We start from the raw sequence: 26,474 nt of genomic DNA on the forward strand, positions 1-26,474 counted from the left end.
AAAGATAAGCAGAGCCAGACATCAAAGCAGTGAAAACAGACTCCATTCCAGCGTGTGCGGAGGTGACCGCGTTGGAAAGGGAGAGAGTTAGGGAGGGGGAGAGTGAAGACTCAAGTGGACAAAGGCAAAGGGGTGGTGGGTGAAAATGAGATTAGGCAAATGTGTCTGCAAGCTGGCAATTGTCAAGCCAGACTTCTGTCCTCCCAGGACTGGGAGACAGAGGCCCTATGCTTTCTGATAATTACATTTCAAAAGAATGGCTTTCAGATCCTTGGGAAAGACACCCCCTGGGTTGTAGGAGACACATATACATTTCCAGAGGACTGAGGAAAGATTTACAATTATAAAACCTTTTTAGTAAATGCTCTAAGAAAGGGAATCAGGGGCCTATCTTCAGGTGTTAACTGGAACAAAACAGTGAATCCTTTTGACAACTCCCCCTGAGCTTTTCTAGAGGGGAGCTCGCCAGGAGGCTGCGCCATCCCTGCACTAGGCTGCAGGCTGCTGGGATTCCTTAAAGTCTGGTCAAGTCTCTTAGTTGGAATGCAGTGTTCATGCTGAGTTTTTGCAGTTCTCATTTTTGCCATAGGTTTTGCTTTTGTTTTTTGTTTTTGTTTTTGTTTTTTTGTCCTTCGATGCTTCCCGAAGTCTGTGTTTTGATGGTTTCATCTCCATGATGTCCATTGATGTTCTATCTGTTGTCTTTCTTGCAAATTGATAGCTGGATCTAGAGATTCTATTGCATTCAGGCTTTTGATTTTTGACTGGAATACTTTATGCATGATGTTGTGTACTTCCAGGAGAAAGTAAATGATTCTGGTGGTTTTTCTTTTTGTGAAGTGAGTTGCCATAAGCCTAGATTTATTATTTCATAGAGATTGAAAATTTGTGCTATTCCAATTCTATCATTCTTTCTTCATTTATTAGCTAGAATACATATCAGAAGAAACATTTCTTCATGACATATTTGGTTACCCTAGGAGTACAGTACATATAGGCAACACAGGACAAATGCTTGTTTCTGTTGCTTTATTTGCCTATTTGATTCTTGCTGATGCTTATGTGTTCATTGTTGGCCAGTAGAAGTGTTGCTGGTAGAAATGGGATTCTTTTGTAGAGTCACGGGAAATGCACTTTGGGAATCCACACACAGGAAGACTTAAGGCGTAGTGGCAAGGTTGATTGGAGCAAAAACAAAGGACTGCTCCCTGGAGCCCGATATCTCGCCCACGACCAGGCAGCTCAGCTCTGTCTCACTGCAGAAGTCCTGGGCCTGCTGAGCACAAGTGCCCATCAGGAGGGTCAGGGTCTAGAACCATAATGCCATCACCCTGGGCCTCCACAGTCCAGCATAGTTTCTGTTTCTGCTGTGCTCCAGTCTGAGTGGCCACACACTTCTGTCTAGGCTTGCAGCTGCTATAGAGAAAGAAAGTGAATAAGCCAATGAGCTCCAGAAGTTTGTTAAGGTTTGATTATAGCTGTTTGGGTTTTGGAAGGGGTAAGCTGTCTTTCAAACCGAATGAGCTTCTTCCTAAATCTTTGTGGGCCTGTGCTGGGCCCTCCCCTGACCTAGTCCCCTTCCTGGATCTTCCAGGATTTTATCCCCTTATCCAATCCAATCTTTTCCCCAGATTTTTCCAGGCTATCTCTACCCTTCCCCTTTATGTTGCCATTTTGACTCCTACTGCACATGCCTCAAAGTTCTGCATCATCTGGGGTGGCTGCCTGTGCACTTCCCTCCCCTGTGCCGTCTTGGCTTCTACTGGACATGTGCCCAGCAAAGGAATTTTCCCTGCTGTTTTATATTCCCCGCCCCGCTGCCAGGCTGGCTCCTTGGGAAGATTGGAAAGCTCGTTCTTCCTGCCCCCTCAGGGATTAGCATTTATTTGGCAGAGGATGCTGCTGTCTCCTGGGGAGTTGGTGAATGCTTCAGCTTCCTACATAATTAGACTTAATTTCTGATTCCATTCACCCCCTTCCTTTATTAATAACTAACTAGCTACCTATGCAACCAGAAGCACATACAAAGGACTCTGTACAGTAGTAATGGTTATTGAATTCTTGTTTCTCCCTGTCCTCCTTCCCTTTGTGTTGCTTTAATAAAATGATGCTATAAAGAATACCTTATATTGGCTTATTCAAGTAGAAAAAATTTCGTGGACAGCTGGAAAGTGTGGGTGAGAAAATTCTATTCTCATGTTTTCAGAATTAACAAGCTCAACCAATGAGTAGGTATTCTCTACCAGACAAACACTTGTTTTGATTAAATTCTTATGGATAAGGAATAGCAAGTCTCAGATCAAGAGGAGTGTGTGTGTATGTGTGTGTCCAGAGGAAGAAAATGAAGCACTGGGTAGCCTGGACTGGCAGCTCACCCTCAATGAGGATCCAGTCCTATACACGAAAATCTCTAGGATCTGGAGACAGAGTAGAAAAGTCTCCTTTTAGTTGGGCTCAAGTTCATTTTAGGACAGGAAAGTGCATTTCTTAAAATAACCATTTCAAATTGGGCCCTGATGCCAGTGAGGATTGTAAAGGTAGTGTTAAGACTCCTATGATTAGGATTTTTTAAATTTAGTTTGATGAATTAAATGCCTACTGTACAAAACAGTGTGCTGAGTCTGCAAGGAACACTCAGCTGAGTTAAAACAGAAACAAATGCTATTCTTCAGTTGAACATTAAGTTACCTTGCACCTGGTTTGTTGACTGGACATATAGTAAAACTGTATTAGTATGCCAGTGAGAAAATGGAATTGGCTGCAAAGAAAATGGAAATGTTAGATTAAACACGTTGCTGGGAAAGTCTTTAGGACAATGAAGCTGTCTAGTGGGTATTAAATACAGTCATGTGCTGCTTAGTGACAGGGATCCACTCCAAGAAACACGTCGTAAGGCGATTTCTTCTTTGCACAAACTTCACAGAGTGTACTTACACAAACAAACCTGGATGGTCTAGCTTACTACACTCCTCAGCCATATGGTATAGCCTGGTGCTCTGAGGCTACAAGTCTGTACAGCATATTTTCTGTACAAAAACACATGACATTAAATCCAGCACAGGAGAAAATGATGCAATCAAGAATCTGGGCAAACACGAGGTATATGAGGCCACTGCCTGTATAAAATGGCATACTGTCTTACAGAAAACATTTTCGATGTAAAGAGCGAATGCACTCTAAAATAACGATAAAAATATAGTATCATAAATACATAAGCCAGTAACATAATTGTTTGTTATCAGTTTCAAGTATTATGTACCACACGTAATTGTATGTGCTATACTTTTAGATGGCTGGTGAATTAGGTTTGCTTACACCAGCATTCCCAGAAATGAGTAAGTAATGCATTGCACTACAACACTGAGGAGTACAACATGCTAAGCTATAGGAATTGTTTTAGCCCCATTATAATCTTAGGGGACCATGGTTGTATGTGTGGTTGATGGAAATGTTATGTATTACATGACTGGTAATAGTGGATCGGGGCTGCTGCTAGGCAATAGCGGACACTTGTAGGAAGTAGAAATGAGTGTGGTCATGGTGCATGGTAGGTGCCTGATGTTTGAGTCGGGGCATCTTTTGTTCTTTTGGATGAGTTGGGAAAAGTCCCCCTTTCCTCAGGGCAGATGTAGCCAGCTCGGGGCTCAGGGGTTGTTGAACAGAGCATGGGCTGGATTTCATCCTTACAGGTCATGTCAGTTCCACCTCCTCAGGCGGCTTCCATGTTGCAGGCACAACCTGCACAACACATCTGAGTGTCTGACTTGAGCATTTCAGGTGAATGAAAGGAATCCAGTGAGCAAGAAAAATGTGAAAGCCAAATTGAAACCGGAAAAGACACCAGAGCTCGTGCTGCCTGTCATTACCAAATCCAATAAGCAGAGGCAGAGATTGAATCTTTATGGGCACTTTATTCAGAAGGCTGGCGATCTGAGAAGATGGCGGGTTATGTACCCTAAAAGAACAGTCTCCCATTTTCCTTCCAGGCCAATATTTTTTATAGCAGGGAATAAACAAGGTGTGGTGAGGGGTTTTGAAATCCAGGGAGAATTAGGTGGCAGAGACTGCAGCAATCTTGTCCTGGGCAGTTAGCTGTTCCCAGGGGAGGGTGGTCATCTGTCTCTCCCTGAGACACAAAGGCCCAGATGCCTCCACTTGTCCCCAGGTGGTCATCTTTAACAGTGCCCCAGGAGGTCGGCTGTTTTCCCAGGAGCTAGGATAGGCCTTATCCCTAGGATCTGAAGCAAAAGCTTTAACATATGCATTTCTTACTAAGCTTATAACTATTTACCTTAAACTAATATTTTCCAACTCTTGAGTCCCCTATCAAAATCAAAGCTTTGCCTTCTAGGAAAATACCATGTTCTCTTTCCCCTCTCCTTCCAGGAAGGAGGGAGCTGATAGAATCTCAGAGAGATCAAGTCCTTTTTCTGTCCTTATCCTAGTTGAATCCCTTTACTCATTTGGTTGTGTGTGTGTGTACGTGCGCACGCTCATGCACCATAAAGGCTGTAAGCCATGGGGTTTTAGTGTTTTGAGAAGAGCTGCGATCACTATTTTAATACTGGCTGTTTTTGATGCCTTTGCGGTGGCACTGTGTTGATCCATTTCCATACCTTATCTCATTGAAATCCTTTCGACAACTGTGTAAGATGACCAGTTGAGACTGGAGGCATCTGAGACCCAGGGAAATTAAAGGGCTTGACTAGTCTCCCAGTTTGTACCCGAATGAGCTGTGATCCTATGAGATGCCATGGCCTGTGGTGGTTTCACCCCACGTGGCTGCCCCCACCCAAACATCAAGGGTGCCATCTTTTAAGAGTTTAGCATGAGGAACCCTTAGAAATCTGTCTGGCAATCAAGGCACTATATACAGAGATAATTAAAACTTAGCAAACTGTGACATTGTAACATTATTTTATGAATGTTACTTTGACAAATATAAGTAAAATAAATAAATCCATGTAAATATGTGAATATATATGAATCATGACTGGGGCTGGAATTTCTACTTCCTTTGGCAACTTCCCTATTTAGGCTTTTTTTTTTCATTTCTTTTTTAGTTTTTTTAGTCCTCACCTGAGGGTATTTTTAAACTTATTTTAGAGAGAGAAGAAAGGGAAAAGATATATATATAGAGAGAGAGAGGAACATCGATGGGTTGCCTCCTGTATGTGCCCTGACCAGGGATTGAACCCACAACCTTTTGGTGTATGGGACGAAACTCTAACCAACTAAATGCCCTGGCCAGGGCCCTGCTTAGGATTTTTATATATTTCAAAATGAGACTCTTAGATCTAGATAGAAATTAGGAGAACATTTAAAAAATTATATAACCAAAGAAGCATTTGAAAAAAAATATACAGAGTTATTATGGATTTCTGACTTCTGCAATACTGATTGACATTTTGCACAAATATTAAATCCCTGTCAATCATCTGAATAATATCTATATGTTATGCATACTCTGCGCTGCACCCAACTGTATTTTCTTAGGCCACCCACTTTGCTGCGGGCCTTTGACCATAGCTCGGCCAGTGCTTTAGGGAGATGATCTATTTTAGGAGAAGCCGTGGTCTGCAGGAAGTCCAGCGGCCAAATATCCTCCTTGGCCTCTGCATGAACTCCGTGCACGACACCGTGGGTGTTTGGGAGTGTCTGGACTCACGTCTATTGTTATGAGTTGCTGCAGAGTGTGGACATGAGGACTTGGGAAGAGGTCTCTGCAGGGCCCTACACTGGAGAAAGTGACTTTGTAAAGATTTAAGTGACACGTCCTCCTCTCCATGCCCTAAATCTAAGCTGCCTGGACATGCAGAAAGGCGCCCCCCCCCAGCCTAAGTTACTCACCCAGCAACAAGCATAAGAATGGGATAGAGAGAGACTCAGCTGGGCCAGCCTGGCCTGCATTCTACACCAGTCTGACAAGTAGGACAAGTAGAGGGAAATGTGTGCTCGCCTGGAGCAGAAGGTGACCTCTCCCACTAGCAGTGGTTGTCTGGTCTACATCCTGGGTACTGACCGCAAGGTTTGAAAATCCTAAAGAGCAGGCTAGAGGTGGGACTTTGGCAGAGGCTGTCCTATTTTTAGGTACAATTGGGGCCTGGGGCAAGCAGCCCCAAAATACTCAACATTGGCATATTGATTATTTTGAATTAAAGTTACTTGAAAAGCAAACAGTGAAAAGTAATGGAAGGAAACTTGACTTGGCATAATGAACACACAATACAGTATACAGATGATTTATTATAGAATTGCACACCTGAAACATAATTTTATTAGCCAATACACCCCAATAAATTCAATAAAAAGGGGGCAAAAAGAAGGGTACATTGACCCTCCTTTGTCTCCTTGAATGCAGGGAATAAATCCTGTGAAAGGTGCCCTCCTGGCTTTGCGGGGTGGTGGGGCTGAGGCAGACATCCTTGGTAATGCAAGTTAAGGAATTCAAGACTGAAAAATCTATATGAACAAACCTTATCACTTCTTTAATAATTTGCCATCCAAACCAAAACTTTGCTTAGATGTCTTACTAATGAATACTCAAACCTAATTTTCTTTGTCCTGCCATATCCTCCTAAATTTATTGTTTCTTTGTCTAAGTGGTATAAAAAAACCGCTTGCTTTGATCATTTCTCTGAGCATCATTTATGATTTCCTGCGCGTACATATTGAATGGGATTTTTCTTCTGTTAATCTGGTTTTATGTCAATTTTATTGTTAGTCCAGTCATAAGAACTCAAGAGGGGCTGGGGGGAGGATGCGGTTTCCCTCTTGCCTCCACAGGGTCTGAAGGGCCCTACTGACAAGGGCGGCACCAGTTGAGGACTCGGCCAGGCCTAGGGGAAAAGGACATGTCGAGGTCACTTTGCCTTTGTGGCTGAGTAAACAGGAGACAGAATTACATTAATCTATGGCTGTTTACATTTTCAGGGTTTTGAAGCTCTAGGCCAGCATTCCTTTATTTAGATCTCAGGCACTTGACTGAAACACGGTGAGGAGTGACCAGGGGAAGGGAACGGGGCTGTCCGCGGTGTTTGCAGGGAGCCTCGTTGTCCGAGGGGGGCTATACTCAGCCCAGGCCCTTTGCAGCGGCCTGGGCACCTGCTCTCTCTGCCCCTCTTGGCTTCCGCTGCTCTCTCCCTCTCTCGCCTTCTCTGTGCTCCAGGCCCAGGTCAGGCCTCACCTCTTCCCTGCAACTTCTCTTCTTTTTCCAGCCCATGGTGATTTCTTCTTTTACTGAACTGCTTTAGTCCTTTGTCACGTGCACTCCTTGGGGCAGTGCAGGAAGTACAGGAAGGCCATGTGGTGTAGTGTTGAGGGTTCTGGCTTGAGAACCAGATGCACAGGTTTATGTTCTAGTTCTGTTAATTACTGGGTCTATGATCTCAGGCAAGTTTATTCACTGCTTTATGCCTCAGTTTCCCCATCTGTAAAGTAAGGATAGAAATAACACCTGCTTCATAGTTGTTCTTTGTTGTTGTGTGTTTAAAAAATTAATATATGTGCTTAGAACAGTCTCTAGCTCATGGTTTTCACTTGTTGAGGAGGAACAGATTTTTCTCTACTCTTTTAGGTTCTTCCAGCTGATCTAACAATGAAATCAACACGAGGCAGGTTAATGAGAGAAAATAAGCAAATCTGGTTATATATGCATGTATGGGCTCACGTGTGGGCCCGCTTACATGAGAGAGTTAGAGACTCCACATACGTGAGAACTTCAGAGACAGAAAGGGACGATGAGGTTCAGATGGCATTCTGAGCTCGAAGGTGAAGTGCCTTGAGATTTCAAGGGGAAGAAGGGCATTCACAGGATGATGAAAAAAGCAGAGGTTCAATAATTAGAAGTTTGCCTTGCCCTATAGACAGGTCATAAAAAGTTATTTATGGTGTTAATTTTTAATTTGGGCAAGGCCCCAAATTAAAATTTTTTTTAAAGATTTTATTTACTTATTTTTAGAGGGGGAAGGGAGGGAGGGAGAGAGAGAGAGAGAAACATCAATGTGCGGTTGCTGGGGGTTATGGCCTGCAACCCAGGCATGTATCCTGGCTGGGAATCGAACCTGAGACACTTTAGTTCCCAGCCTGCGCTCAATCCACTGAGCTACGCCAGCCAGGGCTCCAAATTAAAATTTTTTAAGGGAAAGGTAAAAGTTGTTCTTCAGCTCACAGGGTCTTGATTGCCTTCAGCTGAAAATAATCCACATGCCCAAGTAGGACATCTTGGTGGGCAGTGTTGTGAACCCCTTCACACTAAAAAAAATGTTAGCTGATATTTAAATGTTAAATGTTTGCATTTATTTCTTTCATATATTACTTCTAGGACTTAGTTCCCAATATTTTGCTTGTTAAGCTGAATATTGCTGTTAGAATAACTTGTCATTTTTCAAAGCGATGAAACGTAGTGGCCTTTTTGTTAATTTCCTAAATTGATCAGGTATATACTGGTATCCTGAATTTTCATGAAATATATGTTATTGGTGTGTTTCTGCTTCTGAGTATAGAAGTTGAATGCAGATATTCTCTTGAGAATGTGAAGGCAGAGATTAGTTGGCAGTCATGTGAGAGGCAGCAGAGTATTGGTGGTTAAGAGCACAGTCCACATATGTATTCTTACTTACCTCTCTTACTACTTGTCGGGACTTGGGACAAGTTACTTGACCATTAATGCCTCAGTTTCCCCATTTGTAAAATGAAGATATTAGTAGTGTGCCTCATAGAAATGTGCTAAGGATTAATCACGTAAGAACTGTGCCTGGGACACACAATAGGCATCATTCAGCAGTAGCTGCTATGGTTTTTGTTGTTAACAGCAAGTGTGTTTCCCCAGTTTACCAGGACGGTCTCAATATTAAGTAGTCTTTTTCACTAGCTTAATTTTAATTGAATTTATTAGCCCATTTGATGCTGGAAAGGGACCAGGACTTAGGAGGGTCTGCCCTGGCATGTTCTGGAATGTGTGGGTTCTTGACTTTGTGCAGGAAAGATTGCATGACACGAGTCCAGGTGATTTTGAGAGTACACTTATTAAAGCTGGGGACAGTGAAACTAAGGAAGGGCTTAAGATGGAAGACTCAGGATCAGAACAGCAAGAGTGGGCCTAGACTGGCCTGTGTTCACCCTTGGAAACATGAGGCAGAGTCCAGCTGAGGCAAGGCTGTGTTGGCCCTTTAGAAAGAAAGTCACAGAGGCAGCAGGAGTGAGCCAGCTGGGCTGCGTGGACTCAGGAAACAAGGTACAGAGGCATGAGAAGGGCCCTTGGAGACAGGTGCAGGAGGTTAGTCCAGTACAAGCTGCCACTGACCGATGCTCCCCTGGTTGCAAGTCTCCTGGGAACCTTTAGAGCTTTAGGAGAAAGAAAGCAAAGAAAGACACATGAGGACATTAGAGGAGGTGCAGGCATCCTCCAAGGAGAGTACATACCAGGTCCTTTGTGTTAAGGGCTTTTCTCTGTTTTCTAAAGGTGGGAATTTTAGGGGAGGTGTCAAGAGAGGATCTCAATAGAATGTACATCAACTTTCCAGGTGTGCTTTTGATATGCCGATACATCAAGATCAGTGAATAGAGGGGTCAGGATCATTCTCTGGTCAGTTTCACCTTCAAAGAATATCATTGAAGAGGGACCTGGACTGAGGTGGGTCTGTCTCTTCATGATCTGGAATGTGTAAACCATTTGCTCCTAAGTGTCCTTGGTTAGGAAAAATAAGACGTTGGGATTTATTTTATAGCTGTAAACGACTCTGATGTCTGTTTAACTGTGTGTCTCAGTTTCCCTATCTGCTAGCCAAGGAATTTTCCTAGCTTCTTACTATCCTGCCTCATAAATATTCCAATAAGAGATTTAGAAAATGTGATTATAATATTATTGACTGTTTTTTAAATATATTTTTAAAAGATTTTATTTATTTATTTTTAGAGAGAAGGGAAGGGAGGGAGAAAGAGAGGGAGAAAAATATCAATGTGTGGTTGCCTCTCACATGCCCTCTACTTGGGGCCTGGCCTGCAACCCAAACATGTGCTCTGACTGAGAATTGAACCAGTGACCCTTTGGTTCACAGGCCCACACTCAATCCACTGAGTTACACCAACCAGGGTATAACCAACCAACAGGCCAACCAACAGTTTTTACTGTTTTTCTTAGTGTAAAAGTTTACTTGTGTTCTGCAGAACTGTGTATTGCTAGTAGCAGTAATTTCATTTACATGAATTTCTTAGAGTCTCTAGTGTGCAACAAGTTTGGACTGGTAACAAAAAGTGGGGAGGGGGGAATACACAACAAATGCTGTCTCACAGCATGGTGGAAGAGGAGGCCACCCAGCCATCAGAAGACTCGGTTCTGATTTGGGATTCACTGCTAAGTAAAGTACATAAGAAAAAACACCTAAATCATGCTGCAAAATAAATATAACAACACAAACTTTTCTTTTTTCTTTTTTCCTTATTTTTCAGTGTATCAGGTTCTATTCTTTTTTCTTACGCTTTTATTATTTTAATTATTTTATTTTAGTTTTTTCTTTTCCTTTTTATTGAATTTATCAGGGTGACACTGGTTAACAAAATTATACAGGTTTTAGGTGCACGATTTCATAACACATCATCTGTACACTGTATTGTATGTTTACCTCCCCAAGTTAAGTCTCCTATCACCATTTATCTCCCCTTTACCCTCCTATACCTTCCCCCACCCACCCTACCTCCAGCAATCACCACACTGTTGTCCCTGTCCATGAGTTTTTCTCTTCCTTTTTTTTTTCTCAATCCCTCCATCCCCCTCACCAGCTCCCCAACTCCCCTCCCCAACACATGCTCTTTGTACTAATCCTTATGGTAAGGTCTCTCTGCCAACCTGGACTAGAACCTCTCCTCTATTTCTGAATCTGATATCTCAGAAACTTTCAGTATTACTATTGTTCACTATTTCCCCATTGGAGCTACTGGGCCTTTTACTCTTTGTTTTGGACCTCAGAGTGGGCGCTATACCAGTGTTATGCAATGCTGACACTGCTGTGCTGGAAGTTGGATTGAGTCATCTCTGTGTTAAGCCCCTCACTGGCTGCTCATTGCCATCAGAATGATGTCCAAACTGCACAATGAAATGTGAAATCTTATAGTGAAGTGGCTCCTCCTCCTGCTTCACCACTCTGCCAGTATTAGATCCTGTAGCTACAATGAACTTTTACTTCCTTTGTATTGTTTGCCCTTACTCTATCCTAGGCCTCTGTACATGTGTCTTATTCCTTTTCTGTCCACCTAATTCACCTTTCATCTTCCTCAGGTGTCAGCTTCATTGTCATTCTTTTGGGGCATCCTTATCTGTCCTACTTTCTGTCTCTGTTTGCTGCTTCCCTCTGTGGGGTGGGCTGGCTAATTATTCCACAGTGCAGTGGCACTCTCTCAGCTCTTTTCACACTCTCTTTATAGTCATCTTTTCTTACTGCGAGTTTCTGAATCAACCCACTGCCCATGGAGCTTGCTTTTTACTTGCAGCAACCATCGCATACATTAACCTATAAAAGGATACTTCTTAAAAGACTCTAAGAATTGTGTACTGGCTCAGTTCATTTATTTGGATAAAGAAGTTTTATTATAAGTCTTATTATAGCCTGTATGAACTGATGAAGATATTTTTAATTTCATAGAAGTCGTGTTGGCAAAATGCAGAAATGCCATTTAATAAATAATCTACATTGACATTGTGATGAATAAAACAGCTCCATTTCATTTGTATGCTGCCTAGAGTAGTGGTTGCCTTGGTTTTAGATTTGTATCTCACCTCTGCCACTTTCTAGAATCTTCAGCCTCATTCACAAGATGGGGATGAGTATGGACTTATCACAGGTGGGCACAGGTAACCAGGTTCTTGGTGGTCACAGACAAAGACTTGAACCTAACACAGAGTTTAGAGCAGAAAGAGGAAGAGCAGATTTATTAAGCACTAGTACACTCCACAGAACATGGGAGCAGGCCAACTCTCAGAAGAGATTGACCTCAGGGGCTGGAAAGATTCTGTTCTTACAGGGCGGATCTTTCCTGGCTAGTTTTCGTGGGCTTTTATTTCACATGTACAAGTAATTATATTACTTTAAAGCTGCTGCGCTTGTGGGCTCCCATGATTTTCCTTCACTGGGCACCAGATAAGGGGGTCACACAATGTTAATTTATTATAATGCTACTATAATGAAGCAGGGGTCAGGTAGCATCTTCTGCGCGGGTGCAGTCATGATTCACCATGATTCAGCACTTTTCCAGAAAGTGGGATAACCTTTCTTAGAACAGGGTCTCTATCCTGTGTCATTGTCCTTTATCTTAGCCTTGGGGCACCTCCTGAGTTTCCTCTTACTTGACCATCTTCTGCCTCAGACTCACAGAGCTGGTATGAGGATTAAATAAAATTAAAAAGGTAATGAGCTTAGCACAGTGACTAGCACATATTAAATGTATAAAGTATTCCCTCTAATTAATGAATTGAAACTTACCTAGGGCTTTTAAAGACAGAAGGCTGATATTACCAAAGCTAAATTTTTGCTATTACATGTAGAAACAATACAAACTAGACCATCTGACTAAATTAATGAAGCTTAAACTCATTGACCTTTGACAATGAAGGACTGTGACCTTTTGCAAGTCAGTTACCATTCCTATACTGTATTTTCTTCCACCTATAAAACTACCTGAGCTGTTTTGAGTCCTTCAGTTCTAAATTTGATTTTCAAATGTCTAAGAGAACTGAAATCATATTCCCTTGTGTCTTCTCTGACTTTATTTCCACCTTTTATATGTGATAATCTAAGTAAATATTTCTTTGTAAATATAACATACTGGTCAAGAGTTTAACATTTATGGATGAGAATTCCATGACAGCCACAGAATGGGGTATTGAGAGTCAGTTTTGGCTTCTGAGTAGATAGAACTGAGAAATGCATCCTTGTCCTTAGAATAGTTCCTTCTCTTCAAAATCTGCATTTAAATATCAAAGAAGACATCAAAGGTTGTTCTTCTTTTCTGTAGAATGCCTTTGGTTATTAAGATTTAGATGAAGCACTTTATAGTTTCAAGGAGAGTGCATTAAAGAGAGAACCCAACCCCACTTAAATTTCCTTTATTGCTTTTGTTAAGCTTATAATCTTTTTCTAATGTAAGCTTCATCTTTGTTACTGTGGTCAACTGAAAAATCGTGTCCTTGTGTTTCAAAGAGCAGCAGATTTCTAAAAAGCTTTGAATTCAATTTTTTTCCGGTCATAGTATGTGACTATTGATCTCCTTTATTACTCTGATAGAGCAGGAGAAATTAAATTAAATTAGTATGACTAATGTTCTAGAAGGAATTTGGCATATAGCTTTTTATATTTTATTGGTACAATGTTAAATAGTAACAGCTCTTTGTATCTGAGCTGTGTGCCACTGGAGCTGTATTAAGGCAAAAATCATCAGGTTTTAGGAGATTCTGAGAAGAGCTGGAAAGTATAATACAATATCTTCATTTAAACCACCAGGATTTAAGGTAAGGGACACAGCACCACTGAAGTAGCGTTCTTATTTTGGACCCTGGTGTAGCATTGGGTCCAAAAAGAAAGGGGGTTGATTTGTTAATGGCAAACCTGTACGAGAATGTTAGACCTCAGTCCTTGAGTTTGGCTAAGAAAAGAATTCAGAGCCAAGGAATTAAAATACAAGTAAAAGTTTCTTTAGAAAGTCACATGAGTAGAAGAAGTGAGCTCAGCTGGGCTGCATGGAGTCAGGAAACAAGTTATAGAGGCAAAAGAGGTCCCTAAGCTTAGGAGAAAGGACGGCAAAGAAAATGTGTCTGAGGGAAGGAGAGAGAGAACAGCATGGGCATGCTCTAGAGAGAGAGTGAGTATGCTGGGTCCTTCATTTTAAGGGCTTTTATCTGGAGGTCTCAGGGGAAGATCTCACTAGAATATTCATCAGCTTTCCAGGTGCGTCTCAGAGTCATGGTCTTCACTGATTTGTCAGCATCAGGACAGGGGATCAGTAGTCATTGCAGCTGGTCCTGATGTCGGCCATGGAATCGCCCTGCCTGGACTTGCTGCTTTTCTGGGCCTGGAGCTGAAACACAACTGACTCCTAGACATCATCACTGGGTTTAATGCTTAAGGAAGTGGTCGTGCGAGGGCTTGTGTGGGAGTCATTGGAGGCGGTTCTCCAGCCCCCTTATTCCTCCTCTCGGGGAGTACCACATGACTAGTGACATGCCAGGGGAGGAAAGGTCAGGAGAGGGTCCGAACCACATGACCCGCAATATGAAAAGTCAGGGGTCTCAACCGCATGACCAGTGATAGACTAGGGAAGGAAAGTTCACCCTGGGGGTGAGATCACACCTACAATGGTCTGTTACTAGGTAGCTGGGCTTTCCACCCTGGTGGCCTTTTATACCTGGCCTATGGTTCCTGCTCTACTCAGGTTGTTCCTGCTAAATCAGATTGGAGGCAGATAAATATTTTTAAAATTCTGTTTGGGTCCTTAAGCATTTACTGATCACCCTACTGTAAGTTATCAATTATCTGTTGACACAATAATTCTGCATTAACAAAGTTAAATGACTTAAAATAATAAGCATTTATTTAACTCTCAGGATTATGGCTGGGTGATTCAGGGTGGCTGCTTGTCCTGGTCTTGGCTGAGGCTTCTCAGTGGGCTTTGAGGCCTGAGGAAGTCTGGAGGGTTCCCTTCAGGAAGGAGTCATATTTAGCTCTGACTGTTTAAAGATGACCAACTGAAAAGGCAGATGTTAATAGAAAATTGGGGTCAGAAAAACAGAAAATTTGGGGTGTAGAGGAGCATGGTTTAGGGCATTTACTTTGGATAATGATGATTTTTGCTTTTGTTTGCCTAAAATCACACATTGTTAAAAATGCTGAATTTGATAAAGCCAGTATCCTTGTTTAAAAAAATTTCAGTTGAGTATATTTAAAGATTGTATTGCCTTTATTCAGTGATTCATGGAATCAGGCGGTTTCCCACCTAGCAAATAAATACAAGGGCCCTTCTGGGAGCTGTACGAAAATGAAAGACTTTCCCAGGCAGAAGGTGTGGGGCTGGGAAGTTCCTACCAGAGAATGGGTTGTTTGTGTCACCTCCCTGCAGAGGACAGCAGGGGTCTGTCGGGCAGATCATTTTGCTAGTGCTGACCAGGTGGGCTGGTTTAAAACTCCCCGCCTGGGGGAGGTGGACACTCTAATTAAGTTAGGTGGTGTTAAGTCTTGGTTTGGCGATGTGGGCATAATACACAAAGTGACTACAATTGGGGCCTGTTGTCTCTTTTTTTTAATTCCCCAAGCTTATGTTAAAATAATTTTTTATGGCAACAGTGTGAATGGGCCTTAAGGTTATTATGCTAGGTAAAGTAAGTCAGCCGGAAAAAGACAGATACCATATGATTTCATTTGTTTGTGGAATGTAACAATGAAAACAAAACAAAGGAACAAACAAAACAAGCTTACAGAGGCAGACAGCAGATTGGCGGTTAGTGGAGGGGAACAGGGCGGAGGGAGGCAAACAGGTAGCGCAGCTCGATGGTGTGATGTGGACAGAAAGTAGACTTTTGGTGGTGAGCATAAGGTAGTACATACTGTTGACGATTTGTAATGTTGCACACCTGAAACTAATATGATGTTATAAGACAATATCTCCTCAATAAAAAGAAATTACAAAATAAAGTATTTTTTCATATGCAAATTATGAACGGTCTACTCAAGTGGTGATCAACTAATATTTGCTTCCTCCTAATTCCTTAAGCATTAAAAAAATTTTAATAGGTTTCTCTTTCTTTTTCTTCTTTCATAATTTATGATGTCATCCGTTGGTGAAACATCCAAATATAACACTAGTTTAGCCCTGAAGGGGACTGTGAAACCATTTAGTCCAACTTTTATCGATAAAGGAAAACAAACAAACAAACAAACAGAAGCTTGTGTGGACTTGTCCCAAGTCACCTAGCAGAGGAGTCACCTAGCATAGAATAGAACACTGGACCCTTGGTTTCCATTCTGGTGGTTCCCTCCATGGTTTAATTTTGTTGTTGGGATTTTCTCTAGCTTCCTGGGAAAATAAATCAGTGATGGCATTTGCATAGTGCCTTATAAGCCACCTTCAGATACTTTAGTTTGTGGTCGAAATGAATAGCTGACAGAATCTGATACAATAGTTAAATATTACTTCTAATCTTTTGGTCTTCTCTGTAAAAAAAAACAAACAAAAAGGAATTATAATGTTCTGTCTCAATAGAATTGTTCTGCCAACAATAGAATTATTTTAAGTAGTACATAAATTGCTACAGTGTAATCACTTAGGCACATATTCATTCTTTTCTATTTTTATTATTGTTAATGTTATTATTATTGTTTACATCTATTTCACAGACTACACATAGATGCTGGATGAATGGGGTCAATTCCCTTGTCCAGTTTTGTTGTGCGTGGGGGAAAGAGGAAGGCACGTGTCCTTGGGATGCTCCCTGTGTGAGCTGAGGGATCTCAGCCTCTGATCTTGTGTTTAGCGAAAAAGGGAGCCATGTTATTTTGGCATGTTTCCTTATTTAATGTTGGAAAGCAACTAAAAATAGAAGGCTTAAAAGAAGGTCATTTTGTCAATCACTGCTCTCTGCATCATTCTTGGCTCCCGTTGCTTTAGGATGCTGCATTTTAAGAGTAAATTATTTGGTGCCTAAAAGGAAATGGAATTTCTCATGGAGGAAGGATTTCTAAACAAAGGGACAACTTATAAATATAAGTCACAGAAATAGCCATCATAGTGAGCTTGCAGTGAAACAAAATATGAATTTACCAAAGTTTACCATTGGAAAAATTCCTAAACCCTGTGGTTTGTTGTTTTATGGAAAGGAAACCACTCCTAAGTGTTACACTGTGTTAAAATAAACCAGCAAAAGAGAGAGCCTGAGAAATGAAGCTTCCAGAAGCAGACCAACCCAAAAAGCCCCCCTTCCCATTCAGATGTATGGTTACTCCAGCCTCCCCCGGCACGTTCGCCCTCCCACACTGCCGTTCCCCTCTCCACAGCCATTTAGCTTATGTAAGGGAATAGCAGAAATACCCAGGGTTGGTCTTTGTTGAGTTATTCTGAAAACGATACAGGCGGAGCTGAGAGAGCATGCTTACCAGGGATTTAATCTTTTTGGAATCACAGACCAAGTTAACAGTGAAGATTAGAGCTAAGGAATTGGGCTCGGGAACATACATGCATGCCAACATACACAAAACCTCGCAGACAGCTTCAGGATGTGGTGGGCTCCCAGAAGCCTGTTTTGGGACTTGAGTGATGCACCTGTGTTGTGAAAGTCGACAGTGTCCCTGGTTTTCCTCCTTGCCCAGCTCTCTTTTGAGAGCTAAGTGAGAAGAAAGAATTTAAATGTGGTACTTGAGGATGGATCCAGTCCAGAAATTGCAAAAAGCTGACTCGATATAGTTTTGGGGGGCTCACCTTTTCTCCACTCATTAAATACGTGAAAGGTCAGATTCTCAGCTGTTCATGAACCAGGAAAGGAAAAGGGAAGCAAAAAGGAAAAGACCTGCCTCTTAAGTGACACTGTCACTTCCTAACAGTGCCATTTGGACATATTTTTTATCTGTCCAAACAAAACAGAAGAACTACATATATTTTGTAAGCAATTGTAAAGGCGGACATTTCTTTCTGATGCTAACCCACTCAGGTTTTACAAAAGAATCTCTATTCTATAGAATAGTCCCATTGTGTGAGAAGACCTTATTCAAATGTAAATTTTAAGGTATTCTGGGGAGAGATACTTTGAAGAGAAATTGGATTAAAAAGAGTAATGGAAAAAAATGAAAAAGGATAAGGGTAACAAGGATAAGTTGGAAAATGATTGCTGGATGATGCCATTTGATTTGACATTTTCCCCTCCATTCTGTACTTTAAAATACAGAAATTTGCTTGTAGGTGAAAATGCCTTGCTTTAGTTTTTTCCTAGGGGTTTGTTAATAGCCACGTCTTACTTCCCTTTCATTGTCTTTATTAAAGCCAGCTATGTTTTGCCATGTATAATGCACACTTTTTTGCCCAAATTTTGGAGGGTAGTACTGACTATATAAATATTTTTAATCCTTTATACTTGTGCTTATGTGTTAAAAGTGTAACTCTAAAAAGTAATAATGATATCTGTATGCAAAATAATGCTCTGGAATACCATAATTGGTTTTGTTTCTAAACATACATAAATAAAAAATTGAATTAAAATATTAAAATGGAAGATTTTTTTCCCTGAAAGTTTGGGCCAAAAGTGTAGATACACAGCATACACGGCAAGATAAGGTGCGTGTCCTCTGTGTGGATACGTGGAGCTCCCACTGCATGCGAGTGAGTGCCCCGTGGCAGAAGCAGGGTCTACACAGGTTCCTGCTTCCCTGGAAGTCCGCATGCTTATAACCTCGTTTGGTTCCAGAGGCCATAGGCAGGTGAGAAAATGATCCACTGCGTGTGGGTGAGCTCTGATCCCACCACCAGGGCTTGCTGACTTTGTTACCTTGGATAAATGACCTAATTTCACACAGCCTTGGCATCCTCAGTTTTCAGGGTTAAGACATTTGTGAAATGTTTTGTGGCTGGAAGACACTGTACTTCTCAAATTGCATAGGAAAAAACTCCTACTTTGTTTAAGACCATCCCTGTGACTGGTATACTCGCCAGAGTGCCTGGCTTATTGGGGTAGATAGGACTTAGAGCCAATAGTGCTAGTAGGTCTTGTTCCATGTATTATTTCATTTATTAGTCATGACTTTTCTTTGAAGTAGATACTATTATTATACCCCCTTTTACAGGTGAGAAAAATAGATGTGCAGGGAGGTCAAAAAACTTGCCCAAAGTCCTCCACAAAGGAAGCAGCAGAGCTGGGGGTTGAAACCCAGGTGGCCTGACTCTGGAAGCCACACACACTTTTCTGGCCTTTCCCAGAGCTGCAGCGTATTCACGTGGAGAGGAGAACGTTGACCTGTGGTTGACGCTGGCACTTATTTAAGATTTTTTTTTCTTTCCTCTCTCAGGTATCTGACAACAAGCAGGAATAGAAATTTCCTGCTTACCATGAGGCCATTCTTGAAGAGGGCCATTTTGGTCATAAGTTATGTAAGTACATATGTGCTTTTGAAATATATGATAAGGGATGTTTCACTTTAACTTAGCTCAGAGGCATGATCCAGATTATTTAATAGAATCAGCAACAGAGTCTAACAACTTGATGTGAGGTTAGGGTCAAAGAGTTAACATGCCAGAAATGTTGGAAAGCATTAGAAGGGACATGTGAAAGAATTCTAGGGACATGTGAATGCCATGACACAGCCAGTGCAAACTACAGTGTTTTACAAGTGTCTTTCAGAGTGCCGACGCTGAGTCGTCTTGGCTGAGTCGTCTTGGCTGAGTTGTCACACCTCACTATATCAGTGATCTGTTGCTGCAAACCAACTACCCCACAATGGAGTGGCTTAAAACAACCACTTGGGCATATCTGGCCTCAGCGCTATAGTTTGGGCAGCATCCAGCTGGATGGTTCTCATTATGATTTTTACTGGGGTCACTTAAATCCGTGCTACTGTCAGCTGGGCTGGGTGGTCTCTCTGTGATATCTCATCGTCAAGGCCCCTCGCCGTGGCTGCTCTCACTAGTAGGACTGCCAGGCCTTCATTGCAGCATGGCAGCTGGGTTCTCGAACAACCCAAGAGTTGCAGGGCCTCTGTAGAGTCAGGCCCAGGACTGACACAGTGTACCTTCCACCACATTCTGTTGGTTCATGCGACAGTAGACCAACCCAGATATAAGGGGGTGGGACATGTGTCCACTTCTTGATAGGACAGAGGAGAATGCTTGTACAAAGATGATAGGAATTCTTGGTGGTCGCCTTTGGTGACTGTCACATTAATCATCCTTTTATGTTGTTGGATGTTTCTATTCAAGGACATTAGGAGACCAATCTCTTTTGCTGTTGATGTGTCTCATACATTTCCTGTCAAGATTTAGAATGAGTTTTGACAGGAAACTTATGAAAATGCCTTTGAATTTATTGTTAACAATGTGAGTTTTCTCTCAACCTAAAAGTATGTTTATGGAAGAAGATAAGTATGAAAAAACTGAATGAGGTAGAGAGCTTTGACTAGAAGATTTCAGAAAAAGGGGCAAAACATGTTTGTAAAGAATTCCCCAGTATCTTCGCAGCAGGATAGCACTAGTTAGTGATAAAATTCCATTGGGTATCACAAAAACATTCCCCGGGGTTGTTGAAATAATCCTTCATGAGGATTGTGTTCTGCTTCGTGTCATTCAAGGGTTGTAACATTTCCAAATGTGTTCATTCAGGACTCAGCAGTATTACCTATGATATTTAAATTAACTTTTTTTGAGGTTATGTGAGTGGGATGGTTATGAAATAGGGCAGTGCAGACCAGTGGCACAGGTTCAGTTCCTGGGTCTTATAGTTTCCCGGTCAGTTACCTAGTATATTTACTAGTAAGTGTGTGATACTGACAGTTGTTGGTAGGAATTTGCTTGCTGCTCCCTCCTCACCTTCATTATTCCCTCTTCCCCCTCCTCTGCTATTTCCATTTTTCCAATTCGTTTTATGTGTAGAATTTTATAGAAGTGCTCAATAGAAAAAGTGTTTGCAAAACAAAATATTTGTAAAGCATCTGGAAATATCCTCCAGAAAGGTGGGTCTCACCCCAGCAAGTGATGGTTTCCTTACTGAACCTTCTTTCCCCTCCCCCCCCCGAAGGTGATTGTGGTTTTGTACTTCCGTCTGTGGATAATGGGAGGGTCTATGCCCCTCTTTTCAGAGCAAGATAATCCAGCTTCATTTTCGCCTTACATTCTTACAAGGTGAGTGGAAATACACTTTTGTAACTTTACCTGATATTTGTTAAATTGTTTTATAATCTTAAATGATAAGTTGGATTTTACGAGGAGGAGGATTGGTGTCCTATTCAGGTTGTGGGTGGAAAATAAACTACTATTTATACAATTGGAATTCTTTAAAAAATGGTGCAATTTTTTCATATCATTGCTATTGTTCTCATAATGGTGTATATAGATGTGTGTGTTTATTCAACAAGCATTTTATTGAACACTTATCATCAATAATAAATATCTAGTGAGTGACCCGTGTGTCAAATGTTACAGAACAATGCACAGAGCTGTATAGAGGTTGATTGGACGTCATAACAATTTGTAAGATTAACGTGTGAGGAGGATTAAAGTGGCAAACAAAAATGAACAACAGTTGTTGCTAAGATACAGCTAATTGTATCTTACCATGCATCTGTAAGAGATTTAGAGGTATGGAATCAAGAAAGGATGTTGATCAGTGAGTCTAGTTCATTGAGAAGATTTGTAATACCTTATCTATTTAGTCTTCTGTGATGTTCTGCTTGAGGCTTTCAGATATAATTATATTTGACAATATTAATATATTTTTTCAGGATATATTGTTGCTATAATATTTATATTATATTATGTATATTATGTAAACATTATCATGCCCTGTTCGTAAATTTTTTTAGTTTTATGTACTTAACATCTAATATCATTTTCATAATAGTAACCTTCAATTTTGGGAGCTTTGCAATGGTATATAGTTCTAAATTAAAACTTGGCTTCTTTAGCCATTTCTATTTTGGTTTAATTGTATCTCTTAGGGACAACACATTGCTGAATTTTGTTTTTATGCCAGGGTAGTGATCTTTGCTTTACTTCATTTTTTTACCTTCTATGTATTAATTGGTAAATTTTTCATTTTCTTTGCCTTGTATATATTTTTTTATTGTTCCTAGTCTTTTCTACCTTTCTTTAAGAACTATTTTCCACTCAAAAAGGATACCTTCAAAGGATACAATTGATTACACCATTTTTATAGTAGATATTATGTCACAATTGTTTTCATTACTTACAACATGTACATGCATTTTAAAAATCTTGCATATACCTTCAGAAGTCATATGGTATTCAACCTCAAGGTCAGCTTATTTGTTTGAGGGATGACTATTAATTTACCACAAAACTGTCAACTTACCCTTGTAATGTATATGTATTGTTATAGGAAGGAAAGTTGCTTTTAGTCTGTGGTTTACCTTTCTAACCTATTTGGGTTATAGTCTGTAAACAGTCACAATGAGCATTTAAAAAAACCCTAATGCCATTGAAATCCTAACTTTTTAAGAATAATATTCTTTGTTTACTTTTGTCAATATGGTATTGTAAGAGGAGAAAATGTAAGAAACTGAGGACAACTTGAAGCACAAGGGCAAATGTGAAATAAACATCCCAGTAAAAACTTCTGCACAGAGTCTGCAGCTGTTTCACAGTCAGGCTGCAGCTGACTCAGTTCTCTTTTTGCTCTTTCCACTAGTTTAAAACAATATCATTTTTTATGGAAAATATCAAATCTGTGCAAAGGTGGAGAAAATGGCATAAAGAATCTCCTCATGCCCTTCATCCAGTTTCAACAATCATAACTTGTGGCCGGCTGTTTCCTTCACACCCCTGCCCTCTTTTTTCTCCTTGCTTTGAAGCAAATACCAGATATCGTCTTCATTTATATGCCTATATTTTAGTGTGTATTTCTAAAAGACAAGAGTCCTTAAAAAAGAAGCACAATACCATTACCATACTTAAAAAATTAACAAATCTCTAATATCATATATACCATCATTGTTTCAATTTTTTTGTGCTATGATTAGTTATTTTTAATAGTTGTTTGTCTGAATTAGCATCCAAACAAAATCTGTTCTTTGTTTGATACGTCTTTTAAGACTTATAATTTCATCAGTGTCCCTCTTCTTTCTGCCACCTGCCCTACCCGCATACTACCCCGATCCCATTCCTATCATTTGTTGAAGAAACTGCCATCCTTTGTTCTTGGGAGTCTGCATCATCCTGGATTTTGCACATTGCAAGCTTGTGGTGTCATTTAGCACGTTCCAGCATTTTCTGTGTTTGATATAACCTGGTATAATAAAGGGCATGATCAGATTCAAATTTATCTATTGATTTTTTTGACAAGGTGACTTCCTAGGTATGCAAATCCACCTGGAGGGCATCTGCCTGTTAGGCTCACTTTCTGTGATGTTAAAGTTAATTAGTGAGTTCCAGGCACCTGATTTAGCCTGATCCATTCATTAACTTTTCACCTAATAGTTTTTTACAGCCATTAATAACTATTGCTTATAACTGTCGTATCAAGAAAAAGAGATACTATTTTTCAAAGTAATTTTTAAGACCTGGAGTATAACTGAGCAACAAAGCTGAGTGATTTTCCTGCTAAATTTGATGGTTCAGCATTCTTCCTTAAAATTGTCACAGAGAAGTGTACTGAGCTAAGAATTTTAGGTAGGTTGGAAGCTCTGTGAAAAATAGAAGCACAAAGTGACCCAATTATCTTTCTATGGCAATGGCCTTCTTGTAAGACAATTTCTCAGGCCCATGCCTAAAAGGGATAAAGCAATTTTTTGTTTTAATTTTTGTTAACTAACAAAGTTTGTAGTATATACAACACTGTTGGTACACTACGATTTTATTAAAAATAACAGAGAGGAGAGTGTTGGGAAACACCATTGCAGTATCCCCATTCCTTTGACCCATTTCTGTGTTTGGACTTGAGAGTTGGGCCAATGAATGATCTCCATCCCTGAGCCTCATCTGATCATTGTTAACCATTTTCGACTGCCAACCTTGGAGGAATAAAAGGCAAGGGAAGGGGATCAGTGGGGAAGGTCTGGGAAGGATGTGCCAAATTAGTAGCTACCTGTTGACAGGATTTCAAGGTGATTTGACTCATCACACTAGAAAGTAACTTAGAAATTCTCTCATCTACCCACTTTGCAATCCGAGAGTCCTTCCAAAGGAATCTGAGAAATAGGGGAGGACTTTTCTTCACAATCCACAGTCTTACGGTGCCTGTCTCATTCTGCTTCTTTAATTCTGTGCATCCCATTTTCACTATTGGATTGTACGTTCTTCGAAAACAGAGAAATTATCTCATGATTTTGTTTAATCCCATCTAGGATGTCAAAGCTAAACACAGCTGGACATTAGTTAAAGCAGAGAAAACGGAGTTTATTCAGTAACTGCTGACAGTGAGGGGAAGAGCTGAGGGCCCTTCTGATTTGTGCACAGCTGACTGGATGCTTTAAAAGGAGAATGAGAGAGGGGCCGAACTGGGGCTCCGCAGAGTCGGAGGTGACGAATGACAAAGATTAGTCGATGTGACTGTGATTTGGCTGGTGGAGCCTGCTGGCAGTATTCGAAGTGAAGATGTGTCCTCCTAAAGAGACTAGGAGATAAGCCCTATCCTTCCTGATGATGGCATTTTAATGCAGTAGCTGTCTGGTCCTTGAGGAAGACACTTCTGAGTTGTAAGACATACATATTCACAACTGTAAGCCCATTGAGGTAAACACTCTAAAAAAAGGGAGGGCAGAGGCCTCTCCTCAGGTATCAGCTAGAACAAACAGTAAATTCTGGCAGTGATGAGTTTTCCCAGGCAAGCGTTTTAGTGGGAGGCTGGACCATCCTAGGACTATGGCCTTAGGCTGCTGGGAGCAATGCTTGGGTTTGGTCATTTCCTGCTGCAGAGGTTAGGATGCAGTCTGTCATGTGCTGAGACTTCTGCAGTTGTCAGGGTCAAGAACACTACTTAAGGAATTTGTGTTGACTGGATATTTAAATAAATTCCATTTTCTTTATCCCAAATGGAAGGGGTTAAGTCAGAATGTTTTCCACTTTATCGCAGTGCCTAGACGCAGCCAGGAAACATAGTAACACCCCCATTCGTATTTTCTTCCCTGGGTCCACCTGGCTGTTCTGGTTAGCAAGGACCTTTGTTCTTGCCTCCTCTTCAAGGCTAGTTCTTCCATTTGTGAATAAGATACTCCATCTCCCTACCACAGCTATTTTGATTTTTTGGAAATAGTTCAATATGGATCAACTTGCTATAAAATGATAATCAGTCTGTGATTACAATCATTAAATATTTTCATATCTACTATTGGATCCTGGGTACTATTAAAAGTAGACAGTTCAAATGTCTCTTACCCAGGGACTCCTACCCAGTGGGGCAGCATTTCTGTTGTATGCTTTCATCAAACTTTTCCTTCAGAGCATTTATCTCAGGTCATAATGTCTTTATTTGCATGATAATTTTAAAGTATATGTCATGGAAACTAGGTCAATACTTATCCACCTTTGAAAGGCCAGCATCTACCACAGTGACTAGAAACTATTCGATATTTTCCAAAATGATCAATTTAATGACTAAAGGATCTCCTTCTGATTGAATCTTTTCCTGAAAGACAATGTTGCCAGTGTAGAAATGCTGTTTAATAGACACAGGGTGAATGAATGTTTACAGAATGTCATGGGCTTCGAGCCATGTTTCAGCGAGTCTTTTTCTCTTTGTAGATTCCTTACGTATTCCTACCTCTTGGCCTTCAACATGTGGCTCCTGCTTGCACCTGTTACCCTGTGCTATGACTGGCAGGTTGGCAGTATTCCTCTGGTGGAGACCATATGGGACATGCGGAATTTAGCCACCGTCCTCCTGGCAGTTGTGATGGCCTTATTGAGCCTGCACTGTTTAGCTGCCTTCAAGGTAATTTTCTTAAATGTAAACAAACTCTGCATTTGAAGATATATAATCTATAGTCATTAATGCTTTCTTTCTCAGCTGGAGGTCTGGGTCTAAATTGAATCTACTGTTTTGTCTAAAAAACTTTCTGTATTTAAAATTTTCCTGGTAGGCAATATATATTTTAAAGACCTTAATGGGTTTGACAGGCCATGGTCACCTTAATTATATTTCTTCTGCTGTTTCTACTGACCCTGAAGAAATTAGATCTGAAATTTAATGCTTGCAAACAAGATATGTTTTTTCTGCTGTGGTTGGTTACTTTTTGAAGTAATTTGTTTGATATCATGTAATGTTAAGTGAGATAATAATAATATATGCATAAGTACTTGAATTACATTTAAGACTCTACTTCCACTGATGACTGCCTGCCTCAGTTGGGTGATACTCACTTCATAAAAAATGATATAAAACTAGAAAAATTATTGACTGCAACTACTTCAAAAATGATGAATGTCAGCAAAGAACTTGAAAATGTTTACTTATGAAAAATTGCTACTGAATTGGGTAAGACGCCTGAGGGTCTTCTCATCCTCCCAGTTCCCCCCTTCCCCAGCCCCATCGACCCATGTTAAGAACTGGTTGACTGGCTAGGGGTGGCTGATTTGCTTTGGGAGAAATCAGAGCAGCTAGAAATTTAGCGGGGAGATTTTGGAAGCAAAGAGCTATCTATGTAAGGGCTGAGATAATATGCTCTCTAAGCATTCATGGCCGACTGCCCAACAGCACGTGTGCATGGTATCCCGTAGGGAGCACAAGCAAACTTGAAAGCCTGGGGAGACTTACTTATTTGCTGCAAATCTGAATGAATTCC

The 26,474-nt window shown here is 40.7% G+C and overlaps 1 protein-coding gene across 1 annotated transcript in view; it reads left to right on the forward strand.

The window, feature by feature from the left end:
* Positions 1–26,474, forward strand: part of TMTC1 (transmembrane O-mannosyltransferase targeting cadherins 1) — a 241,159-nt gene that overhangs the window by 99,935 nt on the left and 114,750 nt on the right. The window contains exons 6-8 of the mRNA XM_045829232.1: positions 19,035–19,116; positions 20,756–20,859; positions 25,435–25,624. Of these exons, the coding sequence (XP_045685188.1) occupies positions 19,035–19,116; positions 20,756–20,859; positions 25,435–25,624 (376 nt within the window). The remainder of the gene's footprint in view (positions 1–19,034; positions 19,117–20,755; positions 20,860–25,434; positions 25,625–26,474) is intronic.

This window comes from Phyllostomus hastatus, unplaced genomic scaffold (assembly GCF_019186645.2).
Source record: "Phyllostomus hastatus isolate PE091 unplaced genomic scaffold, TTU_PhHast_1.1 phas_scaffold_93, whole genome shotgun sequence".
In the NCBI taxonomy this organism is placed as follows: Eukaryota; Metazoa; Chordata; class Mammalia; order Chiroptera; family Phyllostomidae; genus Phyllostomus; species Phyllostomus hastatus.